This window comes from Alligator mississippiensis, chromosome 2, assembly GCF_030867095.1.
Source record: "Alligator mississippiensis isolate rAllMis1 chromosome 2, rAllMis1, whole genome shotgun sequence".
Lineage (NCBI taxonomy): Eukaryota > Metazoa > Chordata > Crocodylia > Alligatoridae > Alligator > Alligator mississippiensis.
The window spans coordinates 297,877,167-297,899,538 of record NC_081825.1 but is presented as its reverse complement, the minus strand read 5'-3'; the positions used below and the strand labels follow the sequence as shown (position 1 = coordinate 297,899,538).

The 22,372-nt window shown below is 47.5% G+C and overlaps 1 protein-coding gene across 3 annotated transcripts in view; it reads right to left on the bottom strand.

Annotated features, from left to right (window-relative positions):
• Positions 1–22,372, bottom strand: part of SYT16 (synaptotagmin 16) — a 166,592-nt gene that overhangs the window by 20,160 nt on the left and 124,060 nt on the right. For all 3 annotated transcript variants that reach the window (XM_019494104.2, XM_059723379.1, XM_019494103.2), the window contains 3 exons: positions 12,564–12,820; positions 5,843–6,286; positions 3,115–3,304 (listed from right to left, as the gene is read on the bottom strand). In XM_019494104.2, the coding sequence (XP_019349649.1) occupies positions 3,115–3,304; positions 5,843–6,286; positions 12,564–12,820 (891 nt within the window). The remainder of the gene's footprint in view (positions 1–3,114; positions 3,305–5,842; positions 6,287–12,563; positions 12,821–22,372) is intronic.

The window sequence follows — 22,372 nt, the reverse complement described above, 5'->3', positions numbered from 1 at the left end:
GAGGCAGGGCTTACGTACAGGCCTGCTTGTTGGACCCAAGGCAGGGAGCTCCCTTGTGCATGGGGCCAAGAGCAGGGCCAAGGCAGGGATGGAGCATGGAGTAGAGGATTCATGGCTGTGCGGATCCCCATTGTTGCCTCCCACACTGGGGTGGTGACAACAGGTGTGCGTGTGTGCACGTGTCAAAGAGGCGGCAGAGGCTACGCTGTCCGTTGGGCTGCAGCAGTCTCCACTGAGTCGCTCTGCAGCTACTGTGCAATCTGTGTGTGTGGGAAGATCTCATCCCTCGTGTCGCCTCCCCGGAGCATCTGCCAAGTGCCATATGGCGAGTAAACATTACACTCCTCTCTCCCGTCTCCTGAGCCAGCAGGGCTAGGGCATGGGAGTTTACATGCAGTATGCCGCTCGCTCCCGTCCTGCAGGAGTGTCTCTGAGTAGCAGGTTGGGTTTCCAGCCTTTTACACACTTCAGGTGTTCCACAACACTTTACAAGCACGGTAATGCTTGAAGTTCCCACTGCGCTGTCAAAAATAGCTCGTTCCCCCCACCTGGAACAACCGAATGGGAGAGAAATACCAACCAGGAAACCAAGGCTACCTCACATTTCAACAGCAAGCAAGCTGGGATTTTTAGTTACTCCCTCCTTCACAACCCTTGCTTTAAGCTGTCATCCAGAGAGCAGCGGCCTGCATCCCACAGTGCTCCACTGTAACATCAGCAATGGCTAGGAGAGCCAGTTTGAGTTTGGAGTGTCTCCATCTGAACAGACTTTTCCCTCCCATCATGTTACCGGAAACTTTACAGGACTGTAAATTCAGTAGACAATGGAAAATAATCGTACAATGCGACTTCGGAGGCAAGAAGCAGGTTGTGATGGATATGAAGCTGCCCTGGAATAACTTATGAATTCCTGTACATTGCCTGATTATTGGTATCCTGTTTACTACATGAATATATATATGGGTTTAACTCAATAGGAGTCTGTTTGGTATGAGCAGGAAGGGGAAGAATGAGTCAAGGTAGTCATCTAGCAGCCAGCGCTTACCAGATGTTAACGGACAATGTCAGACAATTTTGCAAACTCTGACCAGCCTACACAGCTGGTTAAACCAGGAAGCACCAAGGCCCTGCACACAGAGAAGAACCAAGAGCTCAGGATGTTGCTACTGGGTTCTTACTGAGATTTTCCCCTTAACCTGCTCCCATCCTTGCACATCAACCCCTCACTGAGGTAGAATCATGCTTTGGATCCAGGCTAGAGGTCTCATCTGGGATTATTGGCTAAACCTGAATGAAACATTCACTTAGGTTGGTAGGCTACGTCTACTTTGCTATGGCAATAAAGGCTAAATCACTTGTGTACTGAAAATCTTCCAGTTCCCCATTCCTTGTCCAGTACAGACACGTCCTCCCACAGTCCACTGGGAAAGAATCAGCCTGGGTCAGTATACTGCAACCCAACGAGGCACGGGTACTGTCTCCAAAAGTCCTAGTGACATCTCTGGATGCAGCACCATTGATTACCCAAGTTGAACATTGTAGTGTGGCCACTCACATAAGTGTAGGTTAAGTAAGTATTGATTGCCAGAGCTAACTCTTCAGTAATGCTACATTGCTGGGGGAAGGGCAGCAAAGTAGGGAACCAGACTTGGAAACAGAAGCCTACTCGGGATGTTTGGAAAAGTTGTGTGCCCATCAGAGGATGTAAGGAAGACAGACATGCAAATAGCCTGTCTACACTGTATTTTTTTCCAGTGCTTAGTTTCCTACTGAGAAATCAGCATTACTTTGGCTTTACGGAGTCTGTTTGGTCCCTGGCTCCAAAAGGAAAGAACTGCAAGTGCTTGAGCCAAATCAGATGTGCAGCTGACACACAGGGCATTGCAGCCCAGGGCTGACTGAAGAGGAATTCTGTCCTAAGGCAGGAAAGAGCAAGGGGCTCGATCGAGACCTGTGACAGATGCACTCGGGAAGGGCAGAAAAGCTGCAGTGAACCCTGAATTTGTGACAGATAGGACATGGGTACATGTAGGCTGCAGTCAAAGGAGCGAGCGAACCAGCTTTCAGGTCCTGATATCAGCATAACTGGCAAAACAGAGCTCAGTATGCACTGCAAAACATGCCCAAGGTGCAGAATAGATATTGGGAGCCAGCCAACACTGAGCTACCATAGCTTTATTGCTAGCAGTAATAAGCTAGTTAAAAGCTGGCTCAGTTAACATCTACATAAGCTTCACTCACTCCTTCGACTGCCGTGTAAACATGCCCTTAGCGCTTGAGGGACTGGCGACAGAAGAGGGGGCTTAATTCTGCAAAGTGCAGAGCACTCTGGCTGCGGTCCAGCAAGGCACCGAAGTCTTCCAATGGATGTGCTCATGGCTGTAAATTGCAGTATTTGCTTAAGTGCTGTGTTGAACAAGGGCCAAAGCAACACCTTGCAAGATCAAGGCCTCAAAGAGTTTTGATCTATAAATCCCTAGTTCAGATCTAGTGCAAGGCAGGAGCATCCCAAAACGTTTGCCAGAAGGGGGCTGTTCGGTGCCTGTGGTGAAAGGGGCTTCAGCCAGCTCCCAGTAGGCAGGTAACTACGTCACGACAAATACCTCCTCTGCGGACACCACCCGGCAGCCTCAGCTAGGAAGCCAGGGACTGACTGGGAGTGAAGACTGAACAAGTCACCTAGCCCCTCTGTGGCTCAGTCTTTTATCTGTAAAATGGCATCATAAGCACTTCTCTCCTTCAAGGGGGACTTTGAGAGGGCAAATGCATTAAAGACTCTGAGGCACTCAAGTAACAGCAGTGAAGGCTATATCATAGGTCTCATAGTCAGATTGTACTGGAAAATTCACCAACATATCTATTAGGATTAAAAAAAATTATTACAATCGAATGTAAAATTCTAATTTGCTCCTGAACTGGCAAAATCTGTAACTTGGTATCCAAATGCTGAAAACTGGCCTCAAGGAACTAAAGTTAAGTTCTGACTTGATGGCACAGATCATAGAAAGCAAGGGCTGGAAGGGACCTCAGGAGGTCACATCTAGTCCAACCCCCTGTATGAATAGCCAACCCCCTGGATGAATAGCAGGCGATGTGACAGGGGACTTCACTTACCGGGCGGCCTGTTAACAGCGAGGTTTCGGAAATGGCTGCCTTTGATCATCTCTACTGACAACCGTCCAGTCGTGGCGTTGTATGACAACCCCACCAGCAGCTCTGGCACCCCTCCGTGTGACAGGGACTGTGTTGAAGAAGCACTATCGCTGTGGGAGATGGCGGACAGACTAAGCTGCGAGTCTCCGCTCTGCAAGAAAGAAGACCAAAGAATGTCACTGGAATGCTTCACACCTCTCCCCCTTGAATTTACACCTTGTAGATCCCCTCTTAAGAGGTACCCAGGACCAGGAATCATCTGCACGAAAACAATGGGGCAGAAGACTAAATCACAGCGGTATTTTGCAGAAATATATCCTTCAACACCCTCTCTCTAAGGACCAGGAGCCCTGCCTAATGTATTATTACAAGCGTAAATCAAAGCCTTTGAGATAAGCATACATTCTAGTGCATCAACTGGAGAGTAAATCTCCCTGAAAATTGCTTTCTGATGGAACGTGTCTCGCACAATCTTTTCTTTTTTGACACTTTCTGTATATATCCTTGCTTTCTTCCTTGTTGGCATCATGTTCCCTTCTCCTTCAACCCAGGAGATGATTTATTATTCATTTTATGTGCCTAATCTCATGAGGAGTTTCCTTTATAGGGTGAAAAAACTTAGGACTTGTCTGTACCAGGAAACTGGCTGACATAGATAGCTACAGTGGAATAACGTATTAAATATTCCAGAATATCACCCCATGCAGAAACTGTATTCTGGAGTCAAAGTGATTTTCTTCAGTCACCCGACTTCAAGGGAAAGGTTATCTGTTATTATAATTATTGTTACAAACAAAGGACTGAACAGTAACACAAAAATCAGCCTGTTTCTTTTTTTCATTTTCCCTTTGCTTGCGGAGAAAACAGAATGGTTCCTTCGCCATCATCACTCAGGACACAGAAGAAAAAAATGACTGGCTACATTAAAAGAAAAAAACCAACAACTTGATAGTGCAGTAAAAACGAGAGGCACGGATATTTGTGGTTATATCATACATTGGACCAACTGTGTAGTTCTCTTGCAATTCTACAGTTGGTCCACCAAAAAACCTTTGCCTCTCGGGTATTATCACAGCTACAACATCCCTCACCCCCCATAGGAAACACCTCACTCTTCCCATGTGTCTCTGCTTTGAAAAAAGCACTCTGGGTTTTCACAGCCTTTTCCATGCTTTAGGTATCTGGCAGCACAATGATGACACAGTAATAATCCTGGTACAATGCTATCATATGTGATAACCATCTGGGATTTGAAGCTGTGGTTCTCAATGGAGTCTAAAGGAGAGAAGCACCCACATCCCATACAAGTGAGGCACCACATTCCCTTAGGCTTCTTCTAAACCCGGCTTGGTTATTCTGATGATGCTCACTATCTATACAAAAGGACTCTCTGCAAGCTGGGAAGCTCTCTGGCCATACAAGAGGCTGCCCAAGATGGTCAGGGCCAGATTAGGAAAATTAAGTATCCAAATGTTGGAACACATGCACTTGTGGATGTGAAGTACTTGGGGTTGAAAACATGGAAACGTGGGCTGTGTGTACTGCAGCACCTGCCACAAGCACTAACCAGCCTGTGGCTGTGACTGCGTTTTGTGGTAGCAACTGGGCACCGAGTTCTGAAACCTCGAACCAACACTCGACAGGCTCATAGATTCATAGATTGTAAGGCTGAAGGGGACCTTGGAAGATCATCGGGTCCAGCCCCCTGCGCCAGGCAGGAAGGACACCTAGGGTCGGGTGACTTCAGCAAGGTGACTGTCCAGTCTCCTCTTAAAGATTACCAGGGTAGGCGATTGTTCACTGAGCCCTTGATGTACTCCCCTGATGTAGCGGTAAGCTGCTACTAAGTCCCCTCTCAGCCTTCTCTTCTTCAGGCTGAAGAGTTATGCAGAAAGAGCCAGTCCCAAATACTCACAAAGGAGAATAATGTTTTATGTAAAAAAAAAAGAAAAGAAAGAAACGATACTTAAAAAATGTGCCCCCCCCCCGCTGGAAATTATGACAGAGAAGGTGAGCTAATGTGTGGCTCGTGCCACATGTTACATATATTACGCCATTCACTGGTTAATTGTCCAATAAATTTAGACTGGCCACACGTGCAAAGTAATGATCACACCATAAAAATGTCCATCCAGTTATAAAAAGAGCCAACTACCTACAAAGTTAGTGCTTGACAATGGGTAACAACTCTAGAGCTGGTTTCACTTGAACGTATGACAGGGTCCTGTCAGATACCACGGAGCAGAGCACAAAGCTTCCGCTGACTCGGGGTGATGCTCACTGATGGCGAGGAGGATGCCAATCAGGAGCTGAGTGGTGGTGGGTGGTGAGTCAGGGGCGTGTTGGGAGCCCTTGGCTTAAAGCAGGGGCTGGCAACATTTAAGGAGAAGCTACCCAAAGCAGCGCAGTTTGCTCTGAATGTGGGCGTCCCTCTCCTTGCTGGCTCCTGACCCAGCAGCCACTCCTGTCCAGCTCTGCAGTCCTGATCCGGCAGCTGTATCTTTTGCTGCCAAACTGCTGTCAGCATCCCAGCTTCATGAGACCGGTGATATTGCTCAGTGGGCTGGATCCAGCGTGCGGGCCATAGGTTGCCATTCCCCAGCTCAAAGCATTAGCCAAGCCTACTGCACCCCCTCCCTGATCCAGTGACACTGTGTTGAGAACCTCTTCTCCTTTCAAACAGACTTACACTCAGGTTGCTCCGGGGCTCCAGCACCAGCGTCACCTTCATTTCTCCCTCCTGGTTGAGGTTGCTCAAGTAAAACAACTGCTCCCCCATCATCTTCTCCCTGATCATTTTGTGCACAGCGTAGAGACGGAACCGGAGCGCGTAGTTACTCAGCTCTTCTGGCTCCACCTTGCTGAAGGTCATCTTCTCCTTGAACACAGGAGTGGGTCCTCTCTGCACACTCGTCTTCGCCCTTTGTTTCTTGCTGGGCATCAGAACAGTGTGAACTTGCCACGTGTTCACACCACTACGGTCCTTGTCTGGGATATCCTTTGCCTCTAGGATAGTCACCACCAACTTCTGGCTTGAGGCCTTATACTCAAAGGTGATGTCTAGGTCACCGCATTTAGAGATGGGCTCACGGGTGCTGTGATGAGCTGGAAGATTGTGTGTTCCATCATGTTCCTGCCAGATCAAGAATAAATTAATTAAGGTATAAAAGTATGTTCTTATACAATTACTACGATATCCACAACACCCACAGATCAGTGGAGGTGTGAAGGTTCACAAGCGTAGCAGAACCAGCATGACAGAACCACACAGTTGTCAGCTAAATGCCTTGAAAAAATAGTTGGACTTTCTAACAATAAAGTAACACCCCTATCACATAGTCCCATTTGCAATGAGAATGCAGCCATCACTTAATCCATGCATACTGTACCCGTTATGCCAATCCAATTCTTACCTTGGGAACATTATATGGTCATGCATTCGCATAGGAGTGGAGTTGGATTTTAAAGGTCCCAATTCAAATAAAATGTCTCCATTTGCACTTATGTTTTGGAGAGGCACTAATTATTCCAAAAACCTTGGATCTAAACATTGTGCGGTTTTGAGAGGCCGGTCCTAGCTAACCATCAGATTTTGTGATCCGTCTCCTGCAGTCTCATGAGCAGAAGAACTTGCTCACAACATTTCCAGCAGAAAAGTTTTCTGATTAGTAGGAGAGCGCTGATTTTGCCAAAATTTTACATAGCAAGAATGTCAAATGGAATAATTTTTACCTTCTTTTTTTCATTTAACGAACAGTTGAGGGTTTGGTTTCAATGTGATGAAGTTTCAGCTTTATCATTTTGATTCACCCGGGCTACAGTGCAGAAGAACTCATTTTTACTTCCCAACCTTATCTAAATGAAGCATTTTTACACTTTTGAAAGGTAACATTATCAAAATATTACGATCGTCACAAATCAACATTTTGGGGAATTTTTGTTCTGCGGGAAATTTCAAAATTTCCGTCTGTTTTGCTGTCTCGCTGCATATGATAATAAAATGATCATGACAAAGATAACAAAAAATGCAAAATCCTGAAATATCTCATGGGAGGGAAATCCCATTTTCTGATCTTCTCGAGCAAATGCTTCTTTTCTTCCTTTTGCTCGCAGGAAAAACAACAGAAGTGAGGATACAGAAAAAGAGTCAGATCAAACACACTTTGATTCCTCTTCCTGTGTAGATCTCCCACTAAAGCACTGTTACCTTATCTTCGCTTTGGACTCCAATGTTTTTATGAAGCCGCACCATGAAACTGGTGCAAACTAATTCACAAGCAACCATTTTTTCCCTGCTTCTTTAAAACATTTATCTTGATAAAACAAGATAAAAAAAAACCTCGCCAGGGCTCACCTTACCTCACGTCGGGAGTGCGTGTGCATTTCTGTTCAAAGGTGCTTTTTATCTTCGAGACAGAATGTGTTTCGGGTGATAAAGGGGTTGCTATAGCGATCAATCATCTGTATTTAAACATGAGTATACACTGTACTAGGGAAAGATTTTCAGTTAATAGCCAGAAGGTGAATTAAGGCCTGTCACTCGCGGTGTGAGTCACCCTCCTCAAACATTTATCTTCTTTTATTTTTAAAGCAAAACGTCTTTTCAGTACGGGGCTCTACCTATTGAAGTCTTAAGCAATAAGGATGCAATTCCTTAAGAAGCGCTGATGAAGTCGATGTATCAAACTAAGCCAAAGCTTCCACTGCGTCTCATGAATTGTCCTGTCAAATGGGTAAGCCCATTTTTGAGGGCAACCCTGTATTTTCCCATTCATGCAGGAGTTGGCAGTTATCTGACTGGTGCGTGAGAGATAAAGCAAGCATGAGAGCGAGCATGAGTTGGTGTGTGCGCACAAACGGCCTGCACAGATCTTGTGGTTGTGTTTGCAGAATGCAGTGGACAAACAACTTGCTCAATCTGTCCTGGGACTCTGCCCAAGGGTCGAGTGAGCGAACAGTTTCCAACAAGCCTAAGCAAAGGGCTCCTTTTAGCTCATCGGAGATGCAGGACTCTGCCCACGCAAACACAAGGTAGGGCAGGCTGGGGAGAAGGACCTGATCTTAAGTTAATGGGGGTGATACTGCCTGGTTGTCAACTCACTTCTGCTTTGGTGGATGGAGCACGGTTTAAGGAGAGAGCATGATGGACTTGCATATAGGTGCACATCTCCTTGTACGTCTTCATTCTCTACTCAGATCCCACCATGTTTTTAATCCTTGCATTTGCCTTTAAGGAAGGGAAATCAAACTGTGTCTGCGGTTTGCTACCGCTCGTTATGGAGAACTACATTTTAGTGGCTTTTGAAATTTCCTCCTGATCCAGAGCCAAGTGGCCTAACTTCTGGGCACGATCTAGAGCAGCCTGTAGGCTAACTACCAGCAGTTCCTAAGATGGCAGCCAAAGAGAAGTCTCTAGCATGCAACTGCTGTTTTGACAATGCACCTTATACTGGTGGGTGGGTGGGTGGGTGAGAATTGGGGGGCAGGGCAGGAGCTATGCTAACTCTATAGTACCTGAAAATCTCTCTCCAGTGGAGTAACTCTTCTGTGGTTGGCTATCCTACCGTTAGGGAGTTTTGTATTAGAGTGGTACTTTCAAAGAGCATTTTGCTGCCTGGAAGCTGCTCTTCTTCAGGTCACATACAAACTTCCAGTTTCTCCTGGGAGAGTCACTGCTCTCCCAGGAGAAGCCATGAGTGTACAGATATTCAGGATTTTTCTCCCAGAGCAAAAATGGCTGCTCCAGGAGACAAGTAACACGGGAACAACCAGGGTGAAATCACTCCCAGGAGAGCTTCTCCTGGGTGAGTGAATGTTTGTGTATGTTCTCTTCTAAGACAAGCTGCAGCACAGTCCTTCAGCATCCCAGGGAGCTTTGCTTCCCCCACTACCAGGGAGACAGCGTGCTGCATGGGCTGGACTCTACTACTCCAGCTGAGCAGGGAGCAGAACATGCCCCCTTCGGGACCCCATATTGTGCTGCAGGGAGACACAGGCTGACTGAGCAGTCTGAGTCAGCCAGTCAGAGCTGCCTTGTGCACTGCTGCCATTCGTCACCAGGCAGACTGAGGAAGCACAGATGTGTTCTGAGATGTGTGCACAGGGCCCCCCTGGCTGTGCAGCATCAGCACCACCAGCTCTTTGCTCTTCAAGGACTCAGCACTCAAGTGTCTGTGTAGATGTCCCTGGGTAACTTTTTGTACCAGGAAAACTAACCTAGAAGAATTCTCTCAGGTCATTTGAACATGTGTATACAGCCCAGGTTTCTAAGAAGGCACCTGCTTCATGAAGGCCAATCCTGCTCCTATTGAAGTTATAGCTAAACATCCATTTACTTTCAGGGTTACAGTTGGCCTCCGTCTATTTTGTGAAAAAAAAGTTTTTCTCTCCCAGTACAGCTGTAGTTAGCTTAAATCTATCCAGATTTAAGCTAAATACATCTAGTGGTACAGCTTGTTTCTGAAAACAGGTCATAAATAGCTAAGAGAATTTATGTACATTTAAGAAAGTAAAATAAATACATTCCTATCAGGAAAAAAAATTGCTAAATCTAAGAAAGCTAGTCATTATGGAAACAGCCTTGAAATGGCCCTAGCCTTGAAATGGCACCCGAAGCTTCACTGGAAAAGCACAAAATTACAGTTTTTGTCTCAAAATGTAGGTCTATTTGAATGGCACATAACAGTATTTGGGTATTTGAGGTATGGGAGAACATTTAGTTCCCCCATGAAAAGTTTTCCATTATGTGGAACAATTCAACTGGATGAACAGCTACTTAGAGTAAAGAAAAAATGGGACTCAGGCACGTCTGACCTGTGAAATTCTGTATGCACTGCTCAAATACCTGGAGGGTATATATAGAGAGACTGGAGATGGGTCTTTCTCTGTGACTGAAGGGGACAGGAGCAATGGTCTCATGCTTCAGAAGGTGTCATTTAAATTGGAGATTAGAAGGAACTTTCTGAGTGTGAAAGTGGTGAAGCACTGGAGCAGGCTGCCTTGTGGAGTTATGGACTCTCCATCCTTAGATTCATAGATGTTATAGATGTTAGGGTCAGAAGGGACCTCAATAGATCATCAAGTCCGACCCCCTGCATAAGCAGGAAAGAGTGCTGGGTCTAGATGACCCCAGCTAGATACTCGTCTAACCTCCTCTTGAAGACCCCCAGGGTAGGGGAGAGCACCACCTCCCTTGGGAGCCCATTCCAGACCTTGGCCACTCGAACTGTGAAGAAGTTCTTCCTAATGTCCAGTCTAAATCTGCTCTCTGCTAGCTTGTGGCCATTATTTCTTGTAACCCCCGGGGGCGCCTTGGTGAATAAATCCTCACCAATTCCCTTCTGTGCCCCTGTGATGAACTTATAGGCAGCCACAAGGTCGCCTCTCAACCTTCTCTTGCGGAGGCTGAAAAGGTCCAGTTTCTCTAGTCTCTCCTCGTAGGGCTTGGTCTGCAGGCCCTTGACCATACGAGTTGCCCTTCTCTGTACCCTCTCCAGGTTATCCGCATCCTTCTTGAAGTGTGGCGCCCAGAATTGCACGCAGTACTCCAACTGCGGTCTGACCAACGCCCTATAGAGGGGAAGTATCACCTCCCTGGACCTATTTGTCATACATCTGCTGATGCACGATAAAGTGCCATTGGCTTTTCTGATGGCTTCGTCACACTGCCGGCTCATGTTCATCTTGGAGTCCACTAGGACTCCAAGATCCCTTTCCACCTCTGTGCCACCCAGCAGGTCATTCCCTAGGCTGTAGGTGTGCTGGACATTTTTCCTCCCTAGGTGCAGCACTTTGCATTTCTCCTTGTTGAACTGCATCCTGTTGTTTTCTGCCCACTTGTGCAACCTATCCAGGTCTGCTTGCAGCTGTTCCCTGCCCTCCGGCATGTTCACATCCTTGGAAGCCTTCAAAAGCAGGTTAGACACACACTTAGCTAGGACAGGTTAGTTAGGGATGATCCTGCCTTGAGCAGGGGGCTGGACTAGATGACTTTGTGATGTCCCTTCCAGCCTTACTTTCCAATGATCCTAATATATGTGCTCCTGCAGCAAAATGTGGGGCCACTTGGCATACAAATGAAAAGAGGACACTCAGGATTCCCTGGCAAGTGTGCACCATAGTGATGAGTGTGAAATGCAAAGATGGATAAAGAGCCCTCAGTTCAGCAGGCATCACATGGCAAAGAGTCAGCCCAGCACTTGCAGGGCGTCCTAATGTATCTGAATTGATGCAAAACTGGCTTGTCTAGCATCCAATATACTTGCTTATTTCTATGCCTCATCCTGAATGGCTGCTTTTAACACATCACAAACCCATCCACTGGAAGCTGCTTTCGTTCTCTGCTGGGCAGAAGGAACTTGCCCAGTGGAAAGGGATATTTCCATACCAGTCCTTTTGTTCTTAGGCTGGAGAGGCTAATTTCTGCATTGAGGGAATGGTGTCAGCTTGGAAACTCCACCTGCATGCATTGTTTTGTTCAAATATTTGATGCAAAATAATATTCCTGCCAAAATTAATAGGTGAGAAAACAGGAATGGAAAAAACGAATCACAAAGAAGAGAAGTTCAGGGTGGTGTGGGGGAAGGGAATCAGTAAGAATAGATTTACGGCTTCCTTTGAATCTGCACTGTTTTCTGGAGGGTGTTACACTGGAAATAGGTACCAGATCCCTAGATATAGTCAAGTCCTGCTTGGCCAACAACCTTGCCTGGGGAAGGGATAGAGGGCTGGATAAACTTGTTTGCTCCTGGAAAACATAAGGGTTGATTTAGCTGTGAGCATGGTGGTTATAATGGTGCCAGGGACCTTCCATCAGCAGGAGACTGGTTGGGAATCATGCACTTCCCCTCCACACACTTCTTATCCCAGACCTTTGCGAAGGAGAGGAGGCCAGGGCAATAACCAGCTGGATACAGCAGAAAAGTTCCTAGATGCCCCACTAGTGCCACCTTCCAGCTGCATCTTGCTGCCCAACAACAGAAAGCAGCCAGAAGGGGCCAGCGATTTGCTGAGGAATCATAGCCTGTATCCTGACAGATGCATGTGCCAGATGCAGGTCCCCGCATCTCCTCACAGCAAAGCAGGCTCCCTGTAGCAAATGCTGCGGTGCAGCAAATGGCCCCGGTAACATTAATATCAGAAACTGGGCAATAAAACAGAATGAGGAAAAGGGAGGAGCGAAAAAAACCACCCAGGCACCTTCTCCCCTCTGCTCCACCCCTGCCTCCAACACACACACACACACCCACCATTTTCCTGTCCTGTGCCAATCGATTTTGCATTTAATTTCTCCCCTAACATTGTGAGTTTGATGCTTCCTCCCACTCCGTCTCTCTTGTCCTGCTCTCCCCCCCTCCCGATGCCTTCAGGGAACGGAGACACCATGTGTAACAAAGAGCGATTCACCCTACCTCTGGGCTCCAAGCGGATGAGCTGTCAGTGGCGTCATTTCCTTCATATCCCTGATTGCTGAAGGCCGTCTCCATCTCCAGGCTCCCTTCGGTGGCTTGCCGGCTGAGGCTATTGGCAATGCTGGCCTCCATGCCAGGCTCTTTGTGCTGACCGGTACCCCTACTCTCGGATGCAGTCCTTGAATCAACAGATACGTGGTCATCTTCATGATAGGAGAGGTTGTCTTGGTAACTCAGTTGGCTTAGCCCATCCAGATCTAGCAATTTTCAGCAAGAAAATCATTTCAGAGGGATTACAGTGATTTCCTTTTATTTTTTTCCTCCCCAATTTCTTTCTTCTCGACACGACAAGCCTGGGACTGACAGCTCCACTTACAAGACTGCGAGGTCCCCAGCTGTGAACGCGCAAAGCAAAACCCATCAATCAGCATGAAAACGGTTGCTTTCTTAATGGCATACCGGGCTTCGCAAAAAAAGGGAGCCACCTCAAACAAGAAGAGCGGAGGGATGTTTGGGGAGTTGGCTCTCAGGATCTCCCAGGGTCCAGAGGCATTGCCTGGCCTGGAGTGACTGCCTTCCTGAGAAGGAGATCAGGTTTGGATTGGACTGGAATAACGTATGGGCCTGATGCGGTGAGAAGGGGAGGGTGAAGCAAAGACACCACAGACTTTTTCCTGGGGTGCTGGGAGGAAGCAGAAGGGTTCATCCAGCCCAGAAGAGAGGCAGTCTAGTCTAGGCTTGGTCGGGGAGCCAGAGCCTGCAGGATTCATTAAACCTGGCCCCAACCATATGAAGGCAGCGCTAATTCGCATTGACGGTTGAGCCAAATCCTGATGGAGGCCTCTTGATGCTGCCTTCCAGCACCTGCTTGCTTTACTCTAATCTGGGGCATCAAACCTACAGCCTACACAGCTGTGGGGCTGGTAGAGGGGCCAAGACTTAGATGGGGGGAGGGGGCCTGCTGCAAAATCCAGGGCACAGAGACCCCTTGGGTATGCATGTGGGTGGCAGGGGGCAAGCAACAGCTGCATTAACCCCTGCTGCTCGCGTGGCTGCCACCGTTCATCCCAGCACCATGTCTAGGGGTTGATCTAATCAGTACGTGTCTATTCTCTCTACTCTGCATCTGCTGCTTGTGCTCCTCTCCCTCCGTAGACTCTGCTCAGGCATTCATGTGACTTCAGAGAGGAGGGAGCTGGTGACTACAACACTGCAGTACGGGATACAACACTTCCACTCTGGATCTTGGAAATCTCTGAAATTTGGGGAATCCCACTGATACATTCCCTTACATCCCTTCATAAGAAAAACCAGGAGCTTTCAGACTTCTTACGGAAGAATCTCAAATGCAAGGATTTGTTCTAGACAAAGACTGAGACTGATTCTGACCCCAAAGACTTTGGGTTCATTAAGGAGTAAGACCACTGAAACACTAATGAAAGCAATGAGACTGGAATGAGGCGCCCGTTCATGAATGAAGCCACATGGCCACAAGCATCTCTTGATCTTAGAGGCCTGTTTCCTAAGGGCTGAGTGAAACACTGCTTTTTTGGGGATCAGCTTGCAGACCAAACACCACTTCCATTTGTCTTGCCAAAATGAACCCCCGCTCCCCATGCCCCAAGCAAAATGTTTTCTTGATTCCCAAGTCAAAACCCATGCTTCCATTTCAGGCTTTTTTTTAATAACTGCAAAGCTGTGGAAATGACCAAATGGACACGGGTGCTGCTCTCAAAACAGATGAAGATAGAAGAAGGGGAACTTCTCCTTTTACCCATTGATTCAGGCACTCCCCCAAGACCAACTCCCTCCTTGGCATGGGAGGGAACCACATCTCCTACCTCCGAGGGGAATAGCTTTATCCTCCAGGCTGTAGGGCATTCTGGGTTCCCACCCTAGACTATCACACGGCGCTGAGAGGTAAGAGATGTGGATTCAGGCTCCCACAAGCAGAGGAAGTCTCTGACTTCAGACTCTCACATCCTGCTGGTGGCTCTAGCCACTGGGCTATGAAGGACCCATCTCCTCCTCGCTGGTTCAGAGCCTCTAGCTTTGAAATGTGTTTTCAGCTCAGTCCAATTCACCAAATCAATTGGGGATAACCAAAACCAAGTTTTCCTGCAAAGAAAGGTACTCTCCAAAAAATATTTGCCCAGCTCAATCTTTTTTTCCCCCCATCCCCTTCTAAGAACAGTACTATTTGGGAGTACAGTGACATCTTTTTTCACAACTATACTTCACTTGCTTCCCCTCTGTGGACAGAGAAAGCGGGAAATGAAAGCCAAGTAAGGAGAGAGAACAAGCAAGAAAGAAAATAAGAGAAAATCTATGTATAAACATTTACTGGGACTGAATGAATGCTGGCGCTCCTTAAGGCATTTAATTAGCAAGCCAATATCTTATATGCATTTTAAACAGTGGGGTCATCCATCAAACCATACACCACGCAGCAGGTTTTCAGAATGAAATGTTACTGTAGTAAGAAATTATCCCCACACAATTGTCTTGTGGCTCTGACTCCTGCTGGGATAATATCTAGATCAATAATGGAGGAATTTTCCAAAACGACATTAAAGCCCTGATAAGCTATTCATAACTGGAAAACTCCAGAAATATATTAACAGAGCAAGCCGTTTTCCTCCAGGGTTTGGAGACAAAAGACAGTTGTGTTATGAAAGCAAATGTGGCCCATAAGGCAAGTTACCAGCAAAAGACTTATTTGCCATTGGCTGGTTTATGAAATGCTCTTACCCAACCTTTTGGTCCCATGGGCCAGATGAGTGGCATGAGGTTGGTCCATGGGCTGGATACCATGCCCAGATCAGGTCCTGTGACAGCCAGATACAACTCTGCATGCACAGACGGGGCCTGTACCCACCAGATCCAACCCCGTGCACCTGGATCCAGCCCTACACAGATGGATAGGGCCCTACAAGCCTGGATCAGGCCCCTCCTGCCAGATTTATTCCCGTATACCCAGACTGGGCCCTGTGATAGCCAGATCCAGCTCCACATGCCTGGATCCAGCCCCTTGCCATCCCAACCTTGTGACCTAGAGCACAGGGCCATGTTAAATGGCATGCAGGGCTCCCCACAAGTCCAAGTTTTAGCAGCAGAAGAGCGCTAATTAATGTTACTACTGTTCTCCCGCTGCCAAATTTTTGGACTGTGGGGAGTCCTGGAGCCTGCATGACAGTTTTATAGGCTATATCCGACCTATGGGTCTGACCCCTGGTCTTTCCAGTTTTTTACATTTAAGTTCAACTTGTATGGGATAATTGCTTATACACATGCTTATCAGAGCTGTGAGAGCTCTTCAGGTTCATATCTAACCTCCATGTACCAATTCAATGTTTGGCCCTCATCTTCCCACCACCAGAAATGGAGACACTTCATGCAAGAGCAAGAAAAAATAGGTAAATTAGATGTATTTCATTCATAAGAACCAGAGGAGGCGGCACACGGTCGGAAACTGCCTTTTAGTGACCTGAAGGATATAAATACTGTAATGCCAGGGACTGCCCAAGGCTCTAATCCCACTGCAGCAGCCACCGCCTCCCCTGGGCCCAAGGACAGGCTGGACCAGCTGCCCACAGAAAGCCTTGTTTCAATCCTGTTCCTCCAAATGCTCTCTCAAACCACAGGCACCTGCAATCCAGGCAATGACAAAGGGGGCCATTAAGTAATGGAAGGGACGTGGAAAAATCCTCCCTCATTTACAGCAGCGGTGCTCAACCTTTTGCTTTGCAACCCCACAGGCCAGATGAGTGGCACTGGGTCAGGGCAAATCAGGCTCTGGGGCCCAGCACCATCCTTTGCATGTCAGCATTGGGTCCCGGGGGCCAGCACCACCCCCTCCTGCCCCGCTGTGTGCCGCAATGACCCAGTGCTGTGGGTTGGAGTTTGAGAACCCCTGGCTTAGAGTATTTAAAATAAAACAACCTGGACTTCCTTCTAGAAGGGTTGCTGTTGTTCCTGCTAGAAGGGGTTGGGGTGAATGCAGGAATCGTTGGGTGGAAATCTCCGGCCTGCGCCTTGCAAGAGGTCAGACTAAATGATATACCAGTGCCTTGAAGGGCTTAGCAGCTAGAAGTTTTTAGGGTGATTCAAAGAAGTTAAGCAACAGGGGGAAATCCCGCCTATAAATGCATTAAAATGTGGAAGAGGAAACGGTGGAACCTCCATCACTCAAAACATTTAAAAGTAGAGCGGAGGAAAAAATACTAATCAGTATTTCAGAAACAAATTCCTCACTGGAAGATGGGTGATCTGGGTAACACCTTTCCTCCGCTCCATCTCTTATTTCTGTGAGACTTTGCGGTAAGCCCGTGATTCTCGCCCAGGGTATCCTGGCACCCTGAGCTGCTTTGAGATCCTTTCAAGGGTGCTGCAATGTATCCTTTCAAGGGTGCTTTGAGATCCTATCAAGGGTGCTGCAATTTTAGCACTGTGAAGTGCGCATAGATGATTCATAAGCTTAACCCGGAGATTTCAAATAGGAATTCATATAAAAAAAAAACTTTCTGCCCTGCTGTGGTCTTTCTGAGTTCTTTGCAACAGAAACGTTGTTCTATTATCTTTCTGTAGTCAAAAACTGAGAGCTGACATTTTCTGAGGAGTATTTTGAGTCTATTGAGGGATGCCTTGAGTCTAAAAAGTTTGAGAGTCACTGTGATAAGCATGGAGAGACACCTGAAATGCAGTGATGGAATAAAAATGTGGAGACTGCTAGGTCTTGCTGTTATACAGGTCAATTAACAAGATGCAGTTAGTCTACTAGTTAGGACAACTGGGATGAAGAACTCATCTTTGTTTTACCCAGGGAAATCCACAGGAGTTTTGCTTTTTCAGTCAAAGCAAGTCTTTACAGGGGAAAAGTACCCTTTCTTCAGGTCTCTAGAAAGGGAGAGAAATGTGGGTCTCCCCATAAAATAATAGAAACATCAGGCTGGAAGGGACTTTCAACCCAGTCCAACCCCTTGTCTGAGGCAGGATCATTCCTATGCCAACTGTCCCATACAAATCCATAATCTAAACTCTACATAAGACTACTATCAGCCCTGAGACAGAGACATAACACTTTAACCTCCCATGGACAAAGCAGGGGAATCACAGCAGCCAACGTCCTGCTTCTGTAAAAGGCTGTCAATATACACTCAAGAGATCCCAGGTAGAGGCCATGCCCATCACTAGAGAGGAAGCCCAACCCCACCAATCCATGCCAATCTGACCATGGGGTAAAATTCCTTCCTGACCCCAAATACGGTGCTGGTCTGACCCTGAGTTGAGGAGCAAGACTCTTTAGCCAGGAACCTCTGGCTTTGGTCCCACGATAGCACCCAAACATAAGCTCAAAGTTAAGGCTTGCTTAAGCAGAGTCGTGTTTCAGCATGGCTCCAAGTGTGTCCTTTCACGCTTGTCAACACTGTCTCTGTGCTGAACTCAGGACAGCTGCTGACAAGTATGCCCCATTCATGGGGTGCCTATCTTCAAGAAAGGGAGGAAAGTGGATCCAGCTTACTATAGGCCCATCAGCCTGACCTCTATCCCGGGGAAGAACTTAGAAAAGTTTATTAAAGAGGCCATCCTTAATGGACTGGCAGACGCAAACATCTTAAGGGATAGCCAGCACGGGTTTGTTGCGGGTAGGTCTTGCTTGACCAATCTCATTTCCTTTTACGACCAGGTGACCTATCACCTGGACAAGGGAGAAGAGATTGATGTCATATATCTTGACTTCAAAAAAGCCTTCAATCTGGTATCCCATGATCGTCTCTTGGAGAAACTGGCCAGTTGTCACCTTGGGTCCTCCACGATCCACTGGCTGGAAAATTGGCTCCGGGGTCGGACCCAGAGGGTAGTAATTGATGGAAGTCACTCATCGTGGTGTCCTGTGACCAGTGGGGTCCCCCAGGGCTCTGTCCTTGGACCCATACTGTTCAACATTTTCATTAATGATGTGGACACTGGAGTCAGAAGCAGACTGGCCAAGTTCGCCGATGACACCAAACTTTGGGGCAAAGCATCCACACCAGAAGACAGGCGGATGATCCAGGCTGACCTGGACAGGCTCAGCAAGTGGGCGGACGAGAATCTGATGGTGTTCAACGCTGATAAATGCAAGGTTCTCCACCTTGGGAAAAAACCCCCCCAGCATCCTTATAGGTTCGGCAGTGCTGTGTTGGCTAGCACTATGGAAGAAAGAGACTTGGGGGTCATCATTGACCACAAGATGAACATGAGCCTGTAGTGTGATGCTGTGGCTAGTAAAGCGACCAAAACACTGGCTTGCATCCATAGATGCTTCTCAAGCAAATCCCGGGACGTCATTCTCCCCTTGTACTCAGCCCTAGTGAAGCCGCAGCTGGAGTACTGCGTCCAGTTTTGGGCTTCACAATTCAAAAAGGATGTGGAGAAGCTTGAGAGAGTCCAGAGAAGAGCCACGCGCATGATCAGAGGTCAGGGAAGCAGACCCTACGATGACAGGCTGAGAGCCCTGGGGCTCTTTAGCCTGGAAAAGCGCAGGCTCAGGGGTGATCTGATGGCCACCTATAAGTTTATCAGGGGTGACCACCAGTATCTGGGGGAACGTTTGTTCACCAGAGCGCCCCTAGGGATGATGACTAGGTCGAATGGTCATAAACTACTACAAGACCGTTTCAGGCTGGACATAAGGAAGAATTTCTTTACTGTCCGAGCCCCCAAGGTCTGGAACAGCCTGCCACCGGAGGTAGTTCAAGCGCCTACATTGAACACCTTCAAGAGCAAACTGGATGCTTATCTTGCTGGGATCCTATGACCCCAGCTGACTTCCTGCCCTTTGGGCGGGGGGCTGGACTTGATGATCTTCCGAGGTCCCTTCCAGCCCTAATGTCTATGAAATCTATGAAATCTGCTCTAATTCAGAGCATGCCAAAGCCCCAGGCCACGTTGCCAGTTTAGAATGGACGTGAGCACACTCCATGCCCGAGAAAGGATCCTGGCAGTGGTGCTGGGGTGGGAACTTAGGTCTAACTTCCAAGATTTCGTACGCTCTGGGCATGTCTACACATACATTTATGCCGGCTTAAATTTACTGCGTAGTAAGTGGGGATAGATCAGCATCTACACATGCCTGTGTTAGAGCAGGTAAAGTTAGTCCCAAGTCAATCCACACACACAGTGTTACTGAGCAGTAAGGTGTCTACATGTGCATCACTGTGCAGTAACTAATTGGGCATAAATTTGATACCTCCATGATGCAGGTAACAAATTTACGCTCAAGTCAGCATAAGTTGCCATATTTACTGCACAGTACGGGCATGCATCTACATGTGCACGCCCATACTGTGCAGTAATTTCAGTTACTGCGCAGTAAATGTGCACATGTAGATGTGCCAGCTGAGTATGGGCAGGTCCCACATCTCAGCAGTGCTCCCAGGTTGCTCATGGAGGTGGCATGGATAAGATGTTGGTGACCTCCTAAACTGGGGTCTCAAAGAGGGCGTCCCATAAAATTCTTCATCCAATCTAACTGCACCAGATGGACCACAGAACTAACTGAAGTTCAGGGCCAATCACTTGTGTCTCTAGCTATTTTGAGGTGAACCAGCAAAAGACGTGTTGAGAAACTTCCTGGACGTGCCTCTGAAAGGGAAGAATCAATAAGCAAGTGAAGTGAAAGCAAAACGGGCTTGTAAATTGAAGGGTTACAAAAACCCTGGGGAATCTGAAGCTCAAGCAACACTATGCAATCAGGACAGAATTGTTTAATACACCGCGTGCTGGGTAATCGCACGCAAGAGCTCTATGTTTCTAAAGCCACGCTGAGCCTTGTTAAGAGAAGGATTTACTGGTGGGCTACAACTGAAGCGAACAGTCTGGCCACACGCGTGCAAACTGATTTACCAGTGCGTCCTCTGTCCCTCCTGCGGCTGGGTTCTTCCCTCCAAGCACCATGCTAGTTGCTACCAAGATACGTCCCTGATTGAGAGCAAAGGCAGTAAACAGGCACAGAACATTTTGTTTTAGGATGTAAAGAATCTTTCTGCTGCAAGAAGGAAAAACGCATGTTCATTTAAAGGGTGGGGAGAGGCCATAACGTTTCACATGGTACCCAGAGCTGCACTGAGTTCCCTCTGCTACCAAAGGATTTGTGATTCTATATGGAAAAGTTAATAGCCAGGTGTGCAAAACTACTGCTCAGAGGTGAGGAAACAGGAGCTTAGCTTGAGTAACGGTGCCCTGCACATTCCCGGAGATGGATGATCAAACTGGAGCTTCACAATTCAGGTGTGGCCGTTCTGGAAGCTCACGCACCTTTCCCTGCACCGCACGGCACACGGTGGAGTTTATTCTCGGCGTTGCCAAGTGGAATGTGCTGTGAAGAGCAGCTAGTCCTTTATAGGACCATCAGGATCTTAAGATGCAAGGTTTTGTGGTTTTGGCTACTGAAATGGCTTCCTTGACTGCTACGGGATTTAACGGGGTGTGCATGGGGGCGGGGGGGGGTTGCCTTTCCGTGGCATAATGCTCAATTAGCCTTGTGAAAGGCAGGAGCCAGGTCTCCAGCTGTGATGAGGCAGCTCATCTTCAGTTGGGCACTCCCCTAGTGAAAAATGTCCTGGATGGAATAAGCCTAGTATACAGCACATCCTTGCCCCAGGGTGTAGGGAATATACCTGGAAGCTGAGAGCACAGACAGAGCACGCTGTGGTCCACTGCACTGCATGCAACCTCAGAGCACGTGGCTGAATCAAAGGCTTGAGGCCTATCTGAACATCAGCAAGAGAGAAGGGAAAGATAAGTATCTCTAAACTGCAGCACTGAAAGGGGCAATGAGAGACAGAGGGAGGAAGGAAGGTGAGAGCAATAAGGGTAAGAGTGCACCTCGCTAGGCTCCTGCATGTTCCAAAATGAGCTTGCACCTCTGATCTCGCCAATTCTCATGATGCAAAAGAAAGCAGACCTCTCCAGACAGAGCTGCAGGACAAAAGAGGACTTCAGGGCCCTGCACAGGGGTAGCCACCTTTGATATACTTTGCCTCGCTCAAGAGGAGAGGCAAAGGTGACCTTATGCCTTCTTTACACTCATTTGAAACTGAGGCCAACCAGGGGCCAAGCTGGATGCTGGTACAAGCGAAGCCCGTTGGCTACAAGGAGACATTTCGGCAACTGAGAAGTTCCAGATACCACAAAGGACCGTGCCCCCTCCCTGTAAACGTACACCGAGGTGGCACATAGCTGCAATGGTGGCTTTACCCAGCTCACGGATCCTTTCGGGCTGGGGCGAATTCCCCCATTCAAATGGGTTATCAATACAGCTTCTTGGAGACCGGGAACAGGGGGCTTCCTTGCAACGAAGGGCCTGATTCTGATCCCACTGAAGTAAACTAAGAAATTCTGAATGCATGCTGTGAAAATAGGTTTGGATTAAACATTGTTTTAAAAAATATATATATATTAACGATTCAGGTTTCAAAGGCATCAGGGGAAGCCAGTCTACCCCACATCAAGATGCAAACAGGTCTAGAGAGGGGTCTGAAGCACAGAGAGCAAAATATTTAAAAAGTACATTCAGAAGACAAAAACGGCTCCAACTATTTTAGAATTGAAACTGAAACGGCATCAGTTTACCGGGGCCTTTCCTGGAATGAGGTTCTCTCCTCTATGCTCTGTATTTCGGGACGTGCTCAGGTAAGTTAGTGAAAAGCACGCTTTTTTCCTTTGCCATATGGAAATGCCACTGACGTGAGGCAGTGGTTGGTAACAAAAATGTTCCCGTTGGTGCCATAAATGCTTAGCTGCTGTCACTGCCTGGCACGTAGTGT